Source organism: Periplaneta americana, chromosome 14, assembly GCF_040183065.1.
Source record: "Periplaneta americana isolate PAMFEO1 chromosome 14, P.americana_PAMFEO1_priV1, whole genome shotgun sequence".
NCBI lineage: Eukaryota > Metazoa > Arthropoda > Insecta > Blattodea > Blattidae > Periplaneta > Periplaneta americana.
In genome coordinates this window covers 67495822-67514999 of record NC_091130.1, presented here as the reverse complement: position 1 = coordinate 67514999, position 19178 = coordinate 67495822, and the positions used below count along the sequence as shown (strand labels likewise).

General features: G+C 35.1%; 1 protein-coding gene and 1 long non-coding RNA gene across 3 annotated transcripts in view; one reads left to right on the top strand and one right to left on the bottom strand.

Annotated features, from left to right (window-relative positions):
• Positions 1–10391, top strand: part of LOC138713397 (WW domain-binding protein 11) — a 30121-nt gene extending 19730 nt beyond the window's left edge. Inside the window, exons 7-9 of the mRNA XM_069845474.1 lie at positions 5721–6003; positions 7428–7525; positions 10047–10391. Of these exons, the coding sequence (XP_069701575.1) occupies positions 5721–6003; positions 7428–7525; positions 10047–10153 (488 nt within the window). The 3' untranslated portion in view covers positions 10154–10391. The remainder of the gene's footprint in view (positions 1–5720; positions 6004–7427; positions 7526–10046) is intronic.
• Positions 1–19178, bottom strand: part of LOC138713401 (uncharacterized) — a 207000-nt gene that overhangs the window by 4015 nt on the left and 183807 nt on the right. The window contains exon 1 of one of the 2 annotated variants that reach the window (XR_011335861.1): positions 30–905. The exons of the other annotated variant lie outside the window; for it this stretch is intronic. This is a non-coding gene — a long non-coding RNA (uncharacterized lncRNA). Of the gene's footprint in view, positions 1–29; positions 906–19178 lie in introns of those variants that run through there. 2 annotated transcript variants of the gene reach the window in all.

Here is a 19178-nt window from a genome sequence, read left to right as displayed (position 1 = left end):
CTTTGAAATGTATGCTTAAGAATACTTACCCTTAATAATTTTCCTATTCTGGTTGTAATTGCTGTCTCCGTTAGCATAATTCCTTCTTCATTATCTTCTTTCTTCAACTCATTATACACGTGAACTACAGATTTCTGAAGCGTACTCTGAATGCCACACATTTTCTTCCTTGGAGGAGTCACTGCAACACTATTTCATTTTTTTGACATAGTAATAAAAATCTAAACACGAAAGAAATTCATTAAAATTTGAAATAATATTTCTATCCATTACCCACGTGCATTATCACGCCCAAGTATATTATATTTATTCGTACTTATCTGACTATTCTTGAATTATAACCACAACGCAACACATAAAATAACTATTATGTATTAATATTAATACTAATATTAATTAATTATTAATAAGTTCGAATTCCACTATCTTCCAGTAACCGGCTGAGAAATCTAGTACAATTTTAATTTCATGGAACTCCAGTACCGGCAAATATTGTCGATATTTGCCTCAGCTGCCAACATACCAGTTACAAAATCACTACCATTTATAGTATTTGTCAGTATCGAAATTCGAAACGAAGTTGGCAAAAGAAAATTCAACCTTCAAACTAGAAAATCACCATAATCCACTAGCATTTGTAGTAATGGGGGAAAAATGGTTAGGTTTCACCCTTAAGGTTGACGCTCACTGGCACGAACCGACCGGAACGGAAATCTACAGCAGTCCGTCTTCCGCGGAAGCTCTGACGCTCACTGCTCGGAATATTCCGGTACAGTCGACAGGTAGTCTGTTTTAAACATGGAGTGGGATAGTAGTTCCGAAGATTATTTTATTTTACTGAGTCTTTAGCTGATGAGGAAGGAAAAAAGAAAAGAAAAAAGAAAATATGGGTCCATAAGTAGAGCCCGGATTTTATGTAATGTGAAAATGGGAACTATGTAGACTACATAAATATGAAGCTAAAAAAGTATGTAGATAAATATGTAATAAATAAAAGAAGTTGGTAATTTAAAATCTAAGCTTTATTAGATGTATTTGTGCACACTAATAAAAAATTACAGGTGCACATGTGATTGAACCTCATTGTTTGGAGGCGCAATTAATAATTGAATATTTTTACATATTTTCTATGGTTATTGATCGTCTCGTCAACGGCAACCCATACGTAGGAATCATCAAGTCCATCTCTAATCGTTTCCATTGTGTCAGTGTAGCAGGAGTTCAAATATTTTTTCCGGAGTGTTGATTCATGCGAAATATTGAAGTTGCAGTATTTGCGTAGGAATGCTTGGAACTTTGGAACTCCAAGTTTATACCACTGTATATGTTTGCAGCAACCATTGCCATGCACAAATTTTTATTAAATTCACTTGTAGAAGACGAATGTTTCAGCACCACTTGTGTAAGAAGAACTTTTTCTTTTCGACGGAGCACGTTTTTTATTTCTCACATGAAGTCCAATTTTTAAATGCTATTCTAATTGTAACTTCATGGAGCACCCAATGCGTTTGTCACACACTTTGGACTGCACGATTTTACCATTTTAGTAAAGGAATCTTCAATTGAAATCCAGTCTTTTAACTTGGATGCGAATGGCAATAGGCTTGCTACTTGTATTACCTGATGTCAAAATAAGTTTCTTAAAAAAAAAAAACAGAAAAAACTATTGTTTTCTTTTAGAGCAACCGATTCATTCTTTCCTTCACTACTACCATTCGCATTGGTATTTGTACCTACTTTACCGTTACTTCTCAAGGGATACAAACTATTAGCATTGCAAAGAGATGTCCATTTTTTGACAGAATACGTTATTATTTTCAATTATCAAATTATATTTATGCACTAGAGACGAAGGGATAAGCTTTATAAACAATTTTAAAAATGACTTAATCATTACGTAGAGAGAAAATTAGTGAAAAAATGTATATATTCTTTCAAAATATGCAATATCCTTCAAAATGTTTTAAAATATATAATATATGCCAAAATATTTATTATGCACCAAAATATGTAAAAACATTTAAAACTTCGAAATAATGATCCCTTTCGGTAATCTTCTATGCTACTTACCCATTAGAATTCTACGAAATGTTTATTTGGCCATTATTCAGTCTACCATTCAATATGGTATAATTGTTTGGGGTGGAAGTACGAACATTAATCTTAGTTCGTTAAATTTACTACAAAAACGAATAATTAAAATTTGTTTGAAGAAACGTTTCGATTATCCAACTAAATTAATTTATTCTGAATTTAATGTATTTAATATTGAACAAATTTATAAGCATACGCTGTTAAAATTTTATCATAAAAATCGTAATAAGTTTGTATTACAGACACATAATTATGACACAAGACGAAATATTAATTCAACATTAATAGAACCTAAACGTCTCACATCTGCTGGTCTAAAGCATAGCATTAATTTTGGCCCTCGGTTGTACAATGCTTTAACTAAATTACACCCAGAACTTCTAACATGTAACCCACTAACATATAACAAGAAAATTAGAAACGTGTTAATATCTTCAATTTGATTAAATAAATTTATAGCCTATGTGTATGAATTAATCAACCTATATTATATTTGTATTCTATAATTTTGAAATTATATTGTCCTACTTTTCACGTGCGATATTATTCTTCTCTAGTGTTAATATTATATTATGTAATTCCATTGCCGCTATAATTTAAATTTTAGTTCCTATTTTATTTTACTTATTTATTTTTATTATTTTTTCTGTATTTCTCTTATATTAATATTGTATTATATAATTCCTGTAACTGTAATTTTAATTTTATTTCCTATTTTATTTTATATTCTCTTACAGGCCTATTAATATTATATCTTAACTGCGATCGAACACGAGCGCTGCTCATTCGGTCTCAAATTTTGTTAATACTACTGTATCTCCTTTTTATATTGATGGTATTATTTTATTTCTATTTGTCTTGTTTGTTTGTAATTATATTCTTTATTCTGTATATTTAAATTTAAATTTAATACGATTCGCAGACTTTTAGCTTTCCTTATAGCTACATATGTAGGAACGGAATATGTAATTACATAAAATCCGGGCTCTAGTCATAGCAATATAAAAAAGTGTTTTGGTTAATTTAACCATCTTTGCCCACATTTGTGTAAAGATCGAGTAATGGTTTTTTTAGTACTTTCGTATGAGCGAAGAAAAATGTTTAAAATTTCATCTGTTATTAGCATCTCAAATAACGAAGGGAAACATCACATTTCGAAGGCCAATCAGCACAGAAGCGCGATTAGCACTGTTAAAATTAAGTTTTCATCACCCATTTTAAGAATAATCTGTCTGGACAACGCACCAGCACATGTTGAGTGGGAAAGTACTGAGAACAGCCAACACACTTTTCTCCGAAGACCAGCGAAGACATACGAATGCAGCCGATCGTCATCGGAAATTCCGCTAGGGTCGTGTCGCGAGAACCCTGTCCGTCAGGACCGGCAGCCGGTTGCTTCCGTTCGGACAAGTGAGCGTTTACCGTTTAAAATACATGCATACGTCTCTCGCAGAATATTTCCGGTTCGTTCCGTTCCGGTCGGTTCATGCCAGTGAGCGTCAACCTTTAGGGTATCAAGTTACCTGGTCTTCCCTATAACATTAGTGAATTCGATGCTGAAAGGTGGGCCATCCTGCCTCGTGATGGTAGAATTATGGAGGGAAATGGGAATACCCCGAGAAAAACCTTCTGAGATGTCTGCTTTGTCCATCACAGATTTCATCATGACCTGGCTGGGGATCGAACCTGGACCGTCTGGATGGAAGGTCAGCTCGCTAGCACTGTAGCCATACATGCGGCTTGTCTCCTATGTAACAGATTTGTGTTAAACTTTGTACAAGAATTACAGGTAGCATATATTTTGTGTGTACAAACTCTGATTACGTTTCAATTGGAGAAACTACCCCGTTATATGGAGTTCATTTAGACCAGGCCTGCAAAACCCATAAGTAGGGGAAATATGACGTTAGCCTCACTCCACTTCTATTGGGAATGATCGACTTCTGCTTAGAGTGGTTGACATTCTTTACGTGTGGAAGATCCAGAACGCTATGACCACACTGGTAGAAAAGGTGGGCAGGGTAGAAGGGGTACGAAGGCAGTCGCTCTGAGGAGTTACAGTTCTGCAGGTCTGATTTAGACAAAATTAATAACTTCTCTGCAATCTAATGATTTTTATGAAGCTTTCCACAGGAGTTACAGGTAGAATATATTTTCCTGTGGAAACTCTCATTACCGTAATAAAGTAATAAATTCTCTCCTATGTAACACATTTTTATGAAACTGAATGTATTGTCTTATTTTGAAACTCTCGGCTCAATTACATCAAGCAAGTACTCGAAATCTGTTGAAGATAATATTCTAATGAATTTTTATATTGACCACTGATTTCTTGATTTTTCAAAATATTCCACTAGTTCAATGCGCCATTAATACTTCTGTCTCTATATACAGTCAGTTACACAACAATAACATTTTACATGCTTTCATACATTTATTCATCAATTACTTACATTTATCCATTCTTAATAGTTAATATGTCCTGCTTTTTGTTTTATAAGTTCCAGTACACAATTTGGCATAGACCCCACACGCTTGGAACACACATTTTTAAGTTCATCATGAAGCCACACTCGAATTAAAGATGCTTTCATGAGTTCTTGTGTAGAATAATCAAGGTATGCAAATCTGTTTTTGAAAATAGCCCACATATTTTCTATGGAATTAATGTCAAGAGAGTTTCCTGGGTGTTCAAACATACGATCATTGTTATTATTGAAGAGTTTCTTCACTTTCTTTGAAGTGTGGCAAGAAGCTAAATGTTGCTGAAAAATTCCGCCACCATCAAGAAACCTTTCTGCAGTTCACGAACAGCTCTCTCTAGTACCCGATGTACTGGTCATTTTTCATCCTGCCTTCAACAGGAATTAAAGGTTCTGTCCCTTCATAGGTGAAACACCCCTGAAACATCTTCTTCACGGAGTGTTTCACAGTCTGCTCCAAATGTGCTGAAGTTGCAGGCTTATTGCTCAGTACACATATTGAACCCTCTCCTTGCACTTCGAAGTGACTCTCATCAGCGAGAAGAACTTTTTTCTAGTCTTGTATTATTTGTATTATCCAATTCTGATGAGCAGACACCTACAAGAGGCATTTTGTGAACATTTCCTGTGTTAGTTAAATGAATTGGGAAATACAGCTTCTTGTCTGGGATCCATTTGTGTTACTGAGCCATTGTTCATTCCAACAATCTTTTATGGCCCTCTTTAGCACCTTTCTAATATGAGGAGCATCGTTTCAAATCATATTAAGTCCAATATAAAATTTTTTTACATGAATGACGAAAAACTGAATTACTCGTAAACTGGATAAGTTTTCAAAACACTACACAAAACCATTTTTAAGTACTTGTTTCACAGTTTACAAATATGACGACTTGGAACATCAGACTTCACAGCATGAAAGATAAAGAAGTAGAAAAAAGTAACAACTTTAATTTCGTCCACTGGTGGACTTAATACATTTTGAAACTATGCTCCTCATATGTGCAGCAGGGAAACACTCATTGTAAGCATGCTTTGAATTAGAATGAGCAGCTATTTTGGCCAGTTCATTGGCTATTTCGTTTACCAAAATACAGCAAATGTTTTGTGTGGTCACTAATTGTACAATCTTTTTACATTTAGGTATGCCACCACGTCTGCTGAGACCACCCGGGCCACCACCACGTTTACCAACAGGAATCCCACTCCCTGGAATGCCCTTACCAACATCTGCTAACCCAATTGCAAGTGGTCCAACTGCCCTTAGTTCTATTCCAATTCCTCCTGGTCCTACAGCACCACTCACAACCAATCCTAATGTACTGAGTGCCGCACCTCAACTGATCAACAGAACAAGAGTGGAGGGTGCTGCTGCAGAAGGAAAGAAACAACATGGAGCTACCATTGAAGCAAAACCACAAATTAGGTATGCGTGTTGTCACTATGGGATATTAAAATGTGGTGTTGTTGGTAATAAAATCTGTGTTCCAGAATAATGGTTTCTGCTAAGATTATACACACAATATGAATTGTCTTGTTTCATTGCACAAGCCTCTATCAGTTGAAAATGTAAAAAATGCATAATCAATAATCACTTCCCTAAATAATATACAAACTATGAGGATTGTACAGTACTAATTGTCGTTTACATTGAAAATAACATCTTTCTCTTGCACTGAAAAATGAAAAATTAATAAGACTTCCAGATTCTGAAAAATGGAATTGCATCAAGCCCTTTATGTACTTTGCGTGATTAACAAGAAGTCTGTGACAAAAACCTTTTGATGCGCTGTCCTGCTTTGTCAAAAAGCACTATAACTAGCAAATACTGGGAAGCCAGAAGTGAAATGAATTTATGACCATTGTTATGTTCATGCTTTTTGAATAAGTAATATAAAAATATGGTGCCTACATTAAAATTGTTATACTTTTTGCTAATACTTAGGGGTGATTTTTGATACGAAACTTACTTAGAATAAACATATAGAATATAATATACAGTATAACAAAAAAAGGTGAAAGGCATTTATCACATATAAAATTTTTGTCATGTATGAAACAGTGATGTTCAAGAAAAATACATACCGTATTACTAGTTATAATGTGTATATAAAATCAATACAAAACTGCAAAAACAATGCTGAAGGCAAGAAGTAGCAGATTCTTGTATCTAATTCAGGAATTGTTTCTTAATTACCACGAAAATCTGTAGTTGCAGTGTACCAATTAATTACTGGCTATGACTGTCTGGCAGAAGGGAGATTTAAGTATTCCAATCTATACGGGATTAGAATACTTAACTCTTCCTTTTGTGTGTTATGCAATTCAAATGAACCTGTGAACTTAGAACATTTAGGAAAATGTAGAACCCTACAAAAAGAAGATTCTATACGTAAAAAACACTGGAGTGCAAGAGGGCTAATGGCTTCTTTGCCAAATGTCTAAGCATTTGAACAACAACAACATATAAAAATTGTTAAAACATTGAACAAAACTGTGTTGTTATAGTAATATCAAACAAAGCCAACTGTTATTAAAGTTATAAAATTATTGTACAATCCTTATAATATTGATCCCATGTCTTGTTTCTGAAAACAATAAAAGTAGGCCTATATATTTACTATAACATGTAAGATTTATATTTGAATTGAAATATTTTTATGATTTTGCTTACTTTGCTAGTTTTTTCTTATAAGTCTTCTTAAACTAGGCTCATAATGATTACTGCAACCATATTCATTAGCTTTTCCAATAATTTCATAAATTTAAATTCCATGTGTATTGTTCAGTTATTAATATAATCGAGAACTTCTCAATTCTCATGGTTAGTTATTAATGATTTTGTTTCAGGAACTTGAGTGCAGATGTTACTAGATTTCTGCCAACTGCTCTTCGTGTTAAGAGGGAAGACAAAAAGAAGAAGGATATTAAGAGTGCTACCTTACCAGGTAAAGTAGTTCCCGCACTCACTGTCATTTGGAACTACAATATTACTTTCTTTTCTTATACAATCCCAAGGGAAAAAATGGAACTCTCTGCATCAAAATCCACAGTTAATTCCCGATCTACCACGAAAATCGTCTGTAGCTGCATTTAGATTGGCAACAGGCCATGATTGTTTGGCCAAACACCTGCATAGAATTGGAATATATCAGTCCCCTAACTATCCATTGTGCAACTCAAACCAAGAGATGGATTCGGAACACCTCAAAATCTGTGCTTCAATGGCTGGTCATGATAATATCTTTGAAAAGTATTGGAGTGCAAGAGGTCAAATGACTTTATTGTCAAACGCCTGGCATTAGAAAACAACAACAACTTTATTTTCTTATATTTATTAAATCTACATACTTAGACTTCAACAAACAAAATTTGATAACACAATCCCAAGGGAAAAAATGGAACTCTCTGCATCAAAATCCACAGTTAATTCCCGATTTACCACGAAAATCGTCTGTAGCTGCATTTAGATTGGCAACAGGCCATGATTGTTTGGCTAAATACCTGCATAGAATTGGAATATATCAGTCCCCTAACTGCCCATTGTGCAACTCAAACCAAGAAATGGATTCGGAACACTTCAAAATCTGTGCTTCATTGGCTGGTCATGATAATATCTTTGAAAAATATTGAGTGCAAGAGGTCAAATGACTTTATTGTCAAACGCCTGGCATTAGAAAACAACAACAACTTTCTTTTCTTATGAAAGACAGTTATGATGCAGTGTAAATGTTTGTTTATATATGTATTTTGATGCAAATACAGGGTGTTAAAAAAAGTATCCAATATTTTAGGAGGTGATAGTATGCATCAAAACAAGAAAAAAAAAATGTCTAATAAACATGGGTACTACAACACATACTTTCTGAGATCTGAACACTTGTTCATAGGAAATGCTCAATGTGACGTCCATTTATGGCAATGCATTTTTCTGCCCTACATTACAGCAGGCTACTAGATAATCATACCATTGTTGACACCCCTGGCATGGAATACTGATACGTCGCAAGGAATACTGAAAATAAAAGTTTGGTTGTGATATGAGTGGGGTTCAGCAGAGATGATGTGAATTTTCGTAATCAACATGTGTGAGCTGATGAAAATTCCCATGCAGTTGAAGAAACAAGGCATCAGCACCGATTCTCAATCAACTTATGGACAGGCGTTCTTGGCAATAGATTAATAAGGCCATACGTGGTACCACAGAGATTAACTGGGGGTCGTTATCAGGACTTTCTTATTAACATATTGCCTACCTTGCTGGAGTATGTGCCATGTCAGCAAAGACTACAGATGTGGTTCATGCATGATGGCACACAAGCAAATTTTTTCTGCAATGAGCGTGAACACCTCTTGCTGACATTTTAGGACCGCTAGATTGATCGGGGAGGCCACACATCTTGACCTGCTCATTTCCCAAACCTAAATCCCCTAGACTTTTGGCTATCAAGAACAACCAGGTCAGTTTCAAAGAGTGCGTAATTCCTTATGCTGAAGGGCAGGGGAATACACTGCCATGAATGGACATCACATTGAGCACCTCCTATGAACAAGTGTACAGATCTGAGAAAGTATGTGTTGTAAGACCCACGTTTATTAGACATTATTTTCTTGTTTTTATGCATACTAGCACCTCCTAAAATATTGGATAATTTTTTTAACACCCTGTATGTTTGAAGCATATGTGATACTAAAAATGTTGTACTATACTCCGAATCATACCAGAAGACACAGTTGGATTTATGATGGAAACAGGTGAAGACATTTCAACATAGTCATTCGCTTACTTGTGAAAGAGAAAGAAAGTGACAATGAAAAAAGATAAGAGGTGTGCTGATGATGACGACGGTGATAAGCCACCAATGAATAGCTGAAGAGTTAGCGAGCTGGACTCATGCTCCAACACTGCTTGTGGGTTCGAATCCCTCTTGGGCTGATTGCCTTGATGAACTTTTTTCTTAGGTTTTCTCCAACTATAAGTGGATGACAGATAATCCCATTGCGAATTTTCAGACCTGTATCGTCAAAATATCATTTGGCTATCATCAATTTCACTATTAATAGATAATTACGCAGTTTATATAGCATCAATAAATTAAAAATTAAATTCATGGTGTGACAGCCCATGGAGGACCAAGGCCTACCTGTCGACTGCTAGCATTTTCCCATGCCTCAGCAGAATTGAATGATCGTCCAACCCGAATGGAGGTGTTAGCATGATGATCCCCCCTGCCATTGCAGCATTAAATAATCATGTAAAAAAAAAGACAGTGATAATTGGTGGTGACGAATCTATGAAAATTCCCAGATGAATCTGATGTCAATTTTAACAGAAATACCGCTTTACATTTTATTGTAATTTTATTTCTTTAAAGAAGCAAAATAATGAAAGAGAAAACTACAGTTTAAAAGATTCGTTATAATACTCTTATTTACTGTGTCTTATAATATTTTTCTTTCAACTTCCAGAGCCACGTACAGAAAATCTGGTTCCAAAGCCATCACCAGCAACAAGTCAACAAACAAAAGATGATGCTTATATGCAGTTCATGAGAGAAATGGAAGGTTTATTATAAGATGTAAGATGGCATGGATTGCCTTGTGCTTCTCTGTCCAGAGAAATAGAAGCCTGTAAGACTGTGTCTCTTGCATCGTCATATATCAGTTACTCGTACGTTATAGGTATATGTGAATCATGGTACTCTACACTGTTTATATCTGAGAATAAAGCCTGTGTTAATGCTTTATGTGATAGAAATTTAGTTGTCGTACCAGTTTAACTTGGTAAACTTAATAAAAGACTAATCTATTTAAGTTTTGGAATTTATTTATAGTTTCTTTTAATATTTTGGATATAGATGGATGTATTCTATTTCAGCACTGTCCATGTTCATCAAAGGTATTTTTTTAACCTATCAACATGCATGTCTTTATTGTTGAAGCTGTAGAAATGTATCACATTAATATGCCTTTTGCTGAGAATACTGTTAGTAATAGAAGTGGTTATTACTTTGTAACATTTCTTTAAAAAAATCTGTTGATCACTTTACCAAAAAGTCGGAAATACATTTTTTATTTCATTATAAATATTTCTTTGAAATTAGTAAACGAAATCATAAACCAAGCTCAAATGGATTTTCATATCTTCATGATTTTCATTGTGTTTGTAACAGAATAAGTAGTTAAAGATGCATAATGTTCAAAGTTTGAAATTGGCCTACTCAAAATATTTATCTTGAAACTGCCATACACTTAGACAGTGGTGTCATTCTAAATTTTTTGGCAACCGAATTTCTCTGGGTTCTTATGGTCACCCTTATTGAAGAGCAGATGGTTTTATGTAATAAATCCGATATATACGAGATCCTTTTGAAAAGTTTGGGGCCTGACACATAGTTGGCATTGAAAACTTGTCAACATAGTTAACAGCCATTTTATATTAGTTCAGGCACAAAAAATCATAATTTTTTGTTGACTACATTTTGTGTAATTTAATTTTGAAGTTAGTGCGTCAAACAGATTGGTAAAAATGGAAAATATCGAGCTTCATGTTGTCATTAAATATTTCGTAAAAAGGGAATGAGTCCAACAGAAATTAAAGCAGTTATGGATGCTACACTGGGAGAATCTGCTCCAGTGTTTTCGACTGTGAAAAAATCTGCAGCGCTATTTAAACGTGGTGTGGAAGATAACCCCCACAGTGGATGTACAGTAACAGCAACAAGTGAAGAAATGGTAGAAAAAATGTATAATATGGTGCTGAATGACTGTTGACTGAAAGTGCGGAAAATTAACAAGGTTATACGTATCTCAACTGAATGGGTGTGCCGCATCTTAGTCCATGTCTTGGGCATGTCCAAGGCCCCTGCTTGGTGGTTCTGCATTTAACACTGGAACAAAAGCACGTCCGATTTCAAATTTCGAGGGATTGTCTGTCGATTCGAGAAAAATATGCCCTATTTTTGAGGCAGTTTGTGACCACTGATGAAACCTGGATCCACTACTACATATCAGACACAGAACAGCAGTTGAAGTAATGGAAGCACAGTGATTCTCCGCCTCCAAAGAAAGCAAAAGTTGTTCAATCAACTGGGAAAGTCATGGCGTCTATGTTCTGGAATTCTTCTTCTTCTTCATCTATCCCTTGTGCCTTGCAGTGTCGGGTGTTCTGGAATTCTAAGGTGATAATAATGATTGACTATTTAGCAAAGGGTAGCACAACAAGTGGAGAACATTATTCAAATCTCCTGCAGCAACTGAAAGATAAAATTCGTGAAAAGAGGTCGGGTATGACAAAGAAGAAAGTGGTTTCATCATAACGCTGCACCTGCTCACATGTCTACAATCGTGGTTACTACATGAACCATGGTTCGAATTGTTTCCGTACTCCCCCTCCACTCACCAGATCTCGCACTCTTAGACTCTTTTCTCAAAATTCACTTGGCTGGGAAGAAATGTTTATCAAATGAAGAGGTATCGCAGCAGCAGAAGGCTTTTTTTGCAGACCTCGAGGAATATGTGTGCAAGAAGATTATAACAGCATTGCAGCAGTGGTGACTAAGTGTGTGGATCTCAGGGAGGAGGGATTATGTTGAGAAATAAAGATTGTTTCAGAATAATCCTAGTTTAATTTCTATGAACTTTCCTAACAACCCTTGTATCAGCACATTTCTGTAAACCTACTGTGTATGAGAAAAATTCGAGACCTCTGCTTCGGCATGTGTACGTGAGGCCAGCAGTCAGCTGGTTGGTCTTGGCCCTTCATGGGCTGTAGCGCCACAGATTTACATGAAGTCAATTACAGTGAAGTTGCCTGTGTCTCGGATTGTGGGAGAGGAAACATGGGGCTATGGAAAGAGCTAGATATCAACACAAAAGAAACATATTGTTTTCATCCTGTACTGAAGATTGCTTTCATCCTGTCACTGAAGATAACATTTTCTTTTTTGCTGAAGCTCCTCACTTATTTAAATTAGTAAGGATATCAACACAAAAGAAACATATTGTTTTCATCCTGTACTGAAGATTGCTTTCATCCTGTCACTGAAGATAACATTTTCTTTTTTGCTGAAGCTCCTCACTTATTTAAATTAGTAAGGATATCAACACAAAAGAAACATATTGTTTTCATCCTGTACTGAAGATTGCTTTCATCCTGTCACTGAAGATAACATTTTCTTTTTTGCTGAAGCTCCTCACTTATTTAAATTAGTAAGGATATCAACACAAAAGAAACATATTGTTTTCATCCTGTACTGAAGATTGCTTTCATCCTGTCACTGAAGATAACATTTTCTTTTTTGCTGAAGCTCCTCAGTTATTTAAATTAGTAAGGAATTGGTTTATTGACACAGGGTTTTGTCTGAATGATGCAACAATTATTTCAAAAGAGCTAGTAGTGAACCTGACTAGGATAACGAATTCTATAATCAACAGTTGTCATAAGCTTACTTCCCTTCATTTGACTTGTGAAAGGGTACGACGACAGAATGTGGCTTTAGTTACTCAATTATTTTAAAATGACATGACAGTGACATTAAATAGATATCTGCCTGGGGACAACCATCAGTTAGCAAGAAATGTCAGGAACTTCATTCGATTATTAAACCACTGGTTTTGCATTATGAACACCAACTCCATAGCACAAATGCCACTGTCACAATCATATGGGAGAAACCTAGAGGCCCAGGATGAGGTCTTGAAAAATACAAGTGACACTATATCTAGAATGAGGTGCTTAAATAAGCAAACAGCACAGATCTCTCAGAAAGGCATTTTAATTTCAGTAAACTCATTCATGTCATTATACGCGTCTGAAGGAAAAATATGACATTACCTACATCCTTACACACCGACTAAACCAAAACTGTCTAGAGAATTTATTTTCTCAGATACATACACGAGGTGGGCTTCATGACCACCCTTCACTCTTGAACGCCATAATAGAATTCCTATAATTTCATTGGGTAAGAATCCTGGAATTGTTCAGAAGAATACGAATACACTCCATGATGATAATTCAGACTTATCCGTAGGTGAAGAATATTTACTTGCAAGAGTTCTAAAAGAAGCAAACATTGAAAGCAATGTACTTTCTGGTGATCTGTCTGGTGCAGACGAAGAAATGGAGACAGAAAATCCCGACAATTCACTGGATATTTCAGAATTATCAACCAGCTGTACCGGTACTAATATGTCAGAAAGCGATAGGTTGCAATATATAGTTGAATACTTAGCAAAGAAACATTTAGATAAATTTCCAGAACTGGGTCTCCACACGTACAAGGCAGCAAATAATTTTCACTCCTACAGCATGCCTTCATGGGTCAAGAGTTTATCATTTGACGACTTGGTTGAACCATCAGACAGCTGGTTAAAACAATGTGAAGAAATGGACATGCTATTTTGCAAGTTTCATGGTGATTCTTTCAAACCAGGCAGGAACATTACAATGAAAATAGTTCGTTTCCTTTCTTCGAATAAGCCAAACATTCCTCCTGTATTAGTGCGGAGTTTCACCAGACAACAAATATTCATTCGAATCTGTTATCTGAACAAGATTATGAAGGAAATTATTGAATAAAATTCTTGTTGAAGCTTGAATACAAAATGAAATTCTTGTAATGCTGTGGCCTTTTTATGTTGTATATAATATTTTAAAAGGACTAATAACTGTTTATTGTATTAACATTGAACACTTACAAGCAGTGGCGTGTGGTGATAAATAATCCTGGTGGTGCACAAATATTTATTATGATTATGATTATCATATTATTATTAAAACTATTAACATATGTTATGTAGGTATAGATTTACATAATTTTGTTAGTCAAGAAATTGCAGTTAATCAGTTTTCTAAGTAGGCCCATTAATAGCAAAGTAAAGTGTTCAATTTCTATTGCAGCACACCGTAAATGATATTGTTTTCGCTATATTGCGTTTTATAACACAGTTCACACGTTCACAAGCATTTGATACAGCCTTAACTGCTAAAAAGTCAGCAGCTTTCTTTATTTCTTTGAAATCTCATCATGGCATACATCCAAAATGGCTTGAAGGATTTCCTTTTGTATAGTGTTTGATGTGCTATTAAACACTGTTCCTCTTTCCAAATGTTCCCTAAGAGTGCGTCTAATTCAGAACTGAAATTGATGAGGCCAAGAAAAATACTAGCATTTAAAGATGAGTTTCCATCTTCGTGACCTCTTAAAGCCAACTCGAAAGCTCCACAAAACCGCACGCACATATCTGTTCTTGGTAACTTTATCATTGTGAAGTTCAACAATCCAATTGAATCCAATTGTGTCTGTATGTTTGTTAGACCCAACACTGCTAATTTAACATTATTGTTGATGTGTGCAGCTGAAGAATCGTGTTTTTTAATTCCTTCATTCATGTGCTTCAAATCAATCATACCTGCAGAACGATAATCAAAATTATTTAGTTACTACACACAGTCCTAAATTCAAACAGAAAAAAAAATTCATAAAACGTACTTGTTTTTGTCAATAAATGCTTACCGTCGAACAATAGGCAAGGAAAACAAAATACGTCTTTTATATTGCAGCCGCATATTGCATTTTTCGTAAGTCCGAATGTTGAATTTTCTTGTCACTTCTTTATTACTGTTCTTCGTCACTTATAATTTTAATTCATGTGTAGGTCTACCCATCTTTTCGTGTAAAGGTCTTATTGAAAATTACACATTTAAAAGATTTTGCACACTATTCATTGTAACAGTTATGATGGAACGAGCTTGAGAACACATCTGAAAGTGCTCCTAACCCCTCCTACGCACACTGTACTGCCTCCCTACCATGCTCCAAAGCCTGCCAGAGAAACAGTACTACTGCTTATGCTCGAATGGAACAGTGTGCCACAAGTGTCGAGTGGTAAACGTAAGTCCCAGGTGTCAACAAGAACAGTACACATGCAGTGTTATTTTTACATATTATTATAATAAAGAATTATGTCGCTCACATAGTCTACTGCAGCTTGATATAAATTTAAAAACGTGTGTTATTTGAAGAGGTGGTGCACTGCTCCTGTGCTCCTTAAGAGAAATCGCCACTGCTTACAAGCATTATATCGTACTATAGTATTTCACCCACAAAACTAGGAAGTGTAATAAAACAAAACTCAGTGAAAATTAGTTTTTATAGTCAGCTGACTTCAGTGAAAAATATCAACAGAAGCAATTGTTTGGTAAGTAACTTTGAACTTACAAAGTATGTTTAGTTGCATATTAATAAGTTATTACCATCATGGGAATTGACTACTTATTTTTGGAGCACCAATGATTGAATTTTTCTTCTCTGTGCTTATAACAGTATTATTAATTAATTACTTGTATTAATCCAGAATATATTATTTTTTATAGTTCTCCTTTAAATACATTTATATTTATGTTCATGTCTTTTCAGTCTCTTTTTGACTCTAGAAATACTTTTCCTATAATAATAGCGAAATATATTATCTATGCTTAGTCATCTGGAGTAGCCAGTTGTAATGAGTTGAATAGAGTAGGTAAGCCCTCTGGTCGTACATATTTGCCCTGATTATGTAACCTGTAAACAGTTCCGAAATGTTGGAGATGTAAGTTCCAGAACACGGAATACCTGAAAGCCTAAATTTGCTTTGAGATACAGTATCTTTTTCCACATTAGGCTAAGAACTTAATCATTACCATCTTATATATAATTATATTATACTTATTGTACATTTGGCGATCACCTTCAAATTTATACATCCTAATGGGACATCAGGAGCAGGGTATTATATTCCAAATTATCAAGAAAGTTATTTCATACCATGTTCATCCTCCTCCAGTCTTGACACTGAATTGCTAGCTCTTCGGTGTGTTACTCAAATTTCTGAAAAATCTATTTGCATACTTACCGACTCCAGTTTAATATAATTAAATATGTACTAAACCTATATGCACATAGAATTATTCCAATTCAGAAACAACTAAATAACCTAAAAAAACTCCAAAAGGAAATAACATTTCAATGGATACCTAGTCATTGTGGTATACCTGGAAACGAGAAAGTCGATAATATTGCAAAACAGGCAACATATTTGCAACCAATACCCTTTCAAGTGATATCTCTATCCAGTGCCTGTCTTTCAGTAAAGTCTCATTTTATAAACCTATGGATCAACAATTGGCGTCCACACCTGTGGAGTAACGGTCAGCGCGTCTGGCTGCGAAACCAGGTGGCCCGGGTTCGAATCCCGGTTGGGGCAAGTTACCTGGTTGAGGTTTTTTCCGGGGTTTTCCCTCAACCCAATACGAGCAAATGCTGAGTAACTTTCGGTGCTGGACCCCGGACTCACTTCACCGGCATTATCACCTTCATATCATTCAGACGCTAAATAACCTAGATGTTGATACAGCGTCGTAAAATAACCCAATAAAATAAAAAAATAAATAAACAATTGGCTGACAAAGGAACAATGTTACAGTCTGTACAAAATAAATCAAATGACCTGGAAATGTACAGAAACTTGCCCAGACATGTTCAAACATTTTTAACAAGGGCCAGAACAGGTCAGATTGTCACACAGTCGTACCTACACCAATTTCACATTTCTCATAATCCTACTTGTCTGTGGTGTAATAATCATGATGAAGATCTGGAACACATTCTTCTATACTGTCCATCCATAAACCACAAAAGAAGTAAATTAAAATCTTCAGTACCAGTTGCAGAAGACACAGCCCTGCAGTATACTGTATATAGACTATACCTCAACTCTGGCTACTAGCAACAGGCATCTATAATGAACACCGATCAAAATACCCCTCATTTCTCGTGAAAAACAAAAACCGAATAGACTACAGTGGACTATAATGGACTTTATGTTGTCAGCAATCAGCTGGATGCATTAAGAAGATTGATTGATTGATTGATTGATTGATTGATTGATTGATTGATTGATTGATTGATTATTGTACATCTCTGCATTTCTTATGACATGACATCCACACGAATCTCATGATTTGGAAGATTCGGGTCTCATTGCAAAGGGTTGGTTGTCATCATTTGGCTTTATTTCTCAAATCTCTCCAGCGAATGTTGATGTGCATGTTACAAAAGGCCACACACAACCTTGTTTCTTCCCAATTTTGTTACCCTTCATTGTTATTTTTTTACTTGGTTATTTAACGACGTTGTATCAACTACGAGGCTATTTCGTCAATGGAATTGGTGATAACGAGATGATATTTGGCAAGATGAGGCCGAGGATTCGCCATAGATTACCTGACATTTGCCTTAAGGTTGGGGAAGACTTCGGAAAAAACCTAACCAGGTAATCAGCCCAAGTGAGAATCGAACCTGTGCCTGAGCACAACTTCTGATTGGCAGACAAGCATCTTAGCTATCTGAGCTAGGATGATGGCTTTCGTTAACTAACACTACTATTTGTTCCCACTCGTAATCTGAAAGTATTGTAACTAGTTGAGTGTGCTCCCCTCTGTCAAGAGCAAGAGTGGCTGCAACATCATGGGGCAAGAGTGGCTACCACTGATAAGTGAATGTTTAACTGACTTAATATTTCTTCTGAACCCAGTTTCAAACTTCAGGCAATGAGACAAATTTACTAGGGACTCTCATATATACACAGACGACCACTCATTTGAGGCTTTAGTTGCAAAATCAGATACATCACTAAAACATTATTTTTCAGTATGAAGGAAAAACGTTTGCAAGGAACCAAGGATTTGCATTAAACTCATTTCGAAAAAAAAGTGATGTACGGTATCTGATTTTGCAACTACACACCTCATTTGACCTGTTTCCTTACCATAAACCCATTTTAAACCATTATGAGGTAATGAAAACTTACATACAACTTAAATACTGAGAATTATTAAGTTCTGTAACAGTTACACAGTGTATAATTTATTACACATTCAATAAAATGAAATATATGAAAATAATTAATGTTACCTAATATCATCACAGACAAATATCACTAAATTTAATCAGATCTTTTATCTTTATAACATCTTTTAAATATATGAATTACTTTCTATTATGGTAGTTCTGGAGAAAAATATGACATTTATTTACATTTCTTCAAAATATTCTGTGTCATAATATTTTGTTGTGTTATAAAGAGTTAAAATTAACTTTGAATATTGGAAAATTGTTGTGTAAATCAATTTAAACATATTGACTTTGGTAACAGTTAAAGTAATTTCAAGTATTCTGATTTTTCTAACAGTTAACATTTAAAGTCTAAGTATGTAGATTTAATAAATCTTTTAACATTTAAAGTATACAAAATTTATTAAATCTACATACTTAAACTTCAACAACAAAATATGATAACACAATCTCAAGGGAAAAAATGGAAAACTCTGCATCATAATTCACAGTTAATTCCCAATTTACCACAAATCGTCTGTAGCTGCATTTAGATTGGCAACAGGCCATGACTGTTTGGCCAAACACTTGCTTAGAATTGGAATATATCAGTCCCCTAACTGCCCATTGTGCAACTCAAACCAAGAAATGGATTCGGAACACCTCAAAATCTGTGCTTCAGTGGCTGACCATGACAATATCTTCGAAAAATATTGGAATGCAA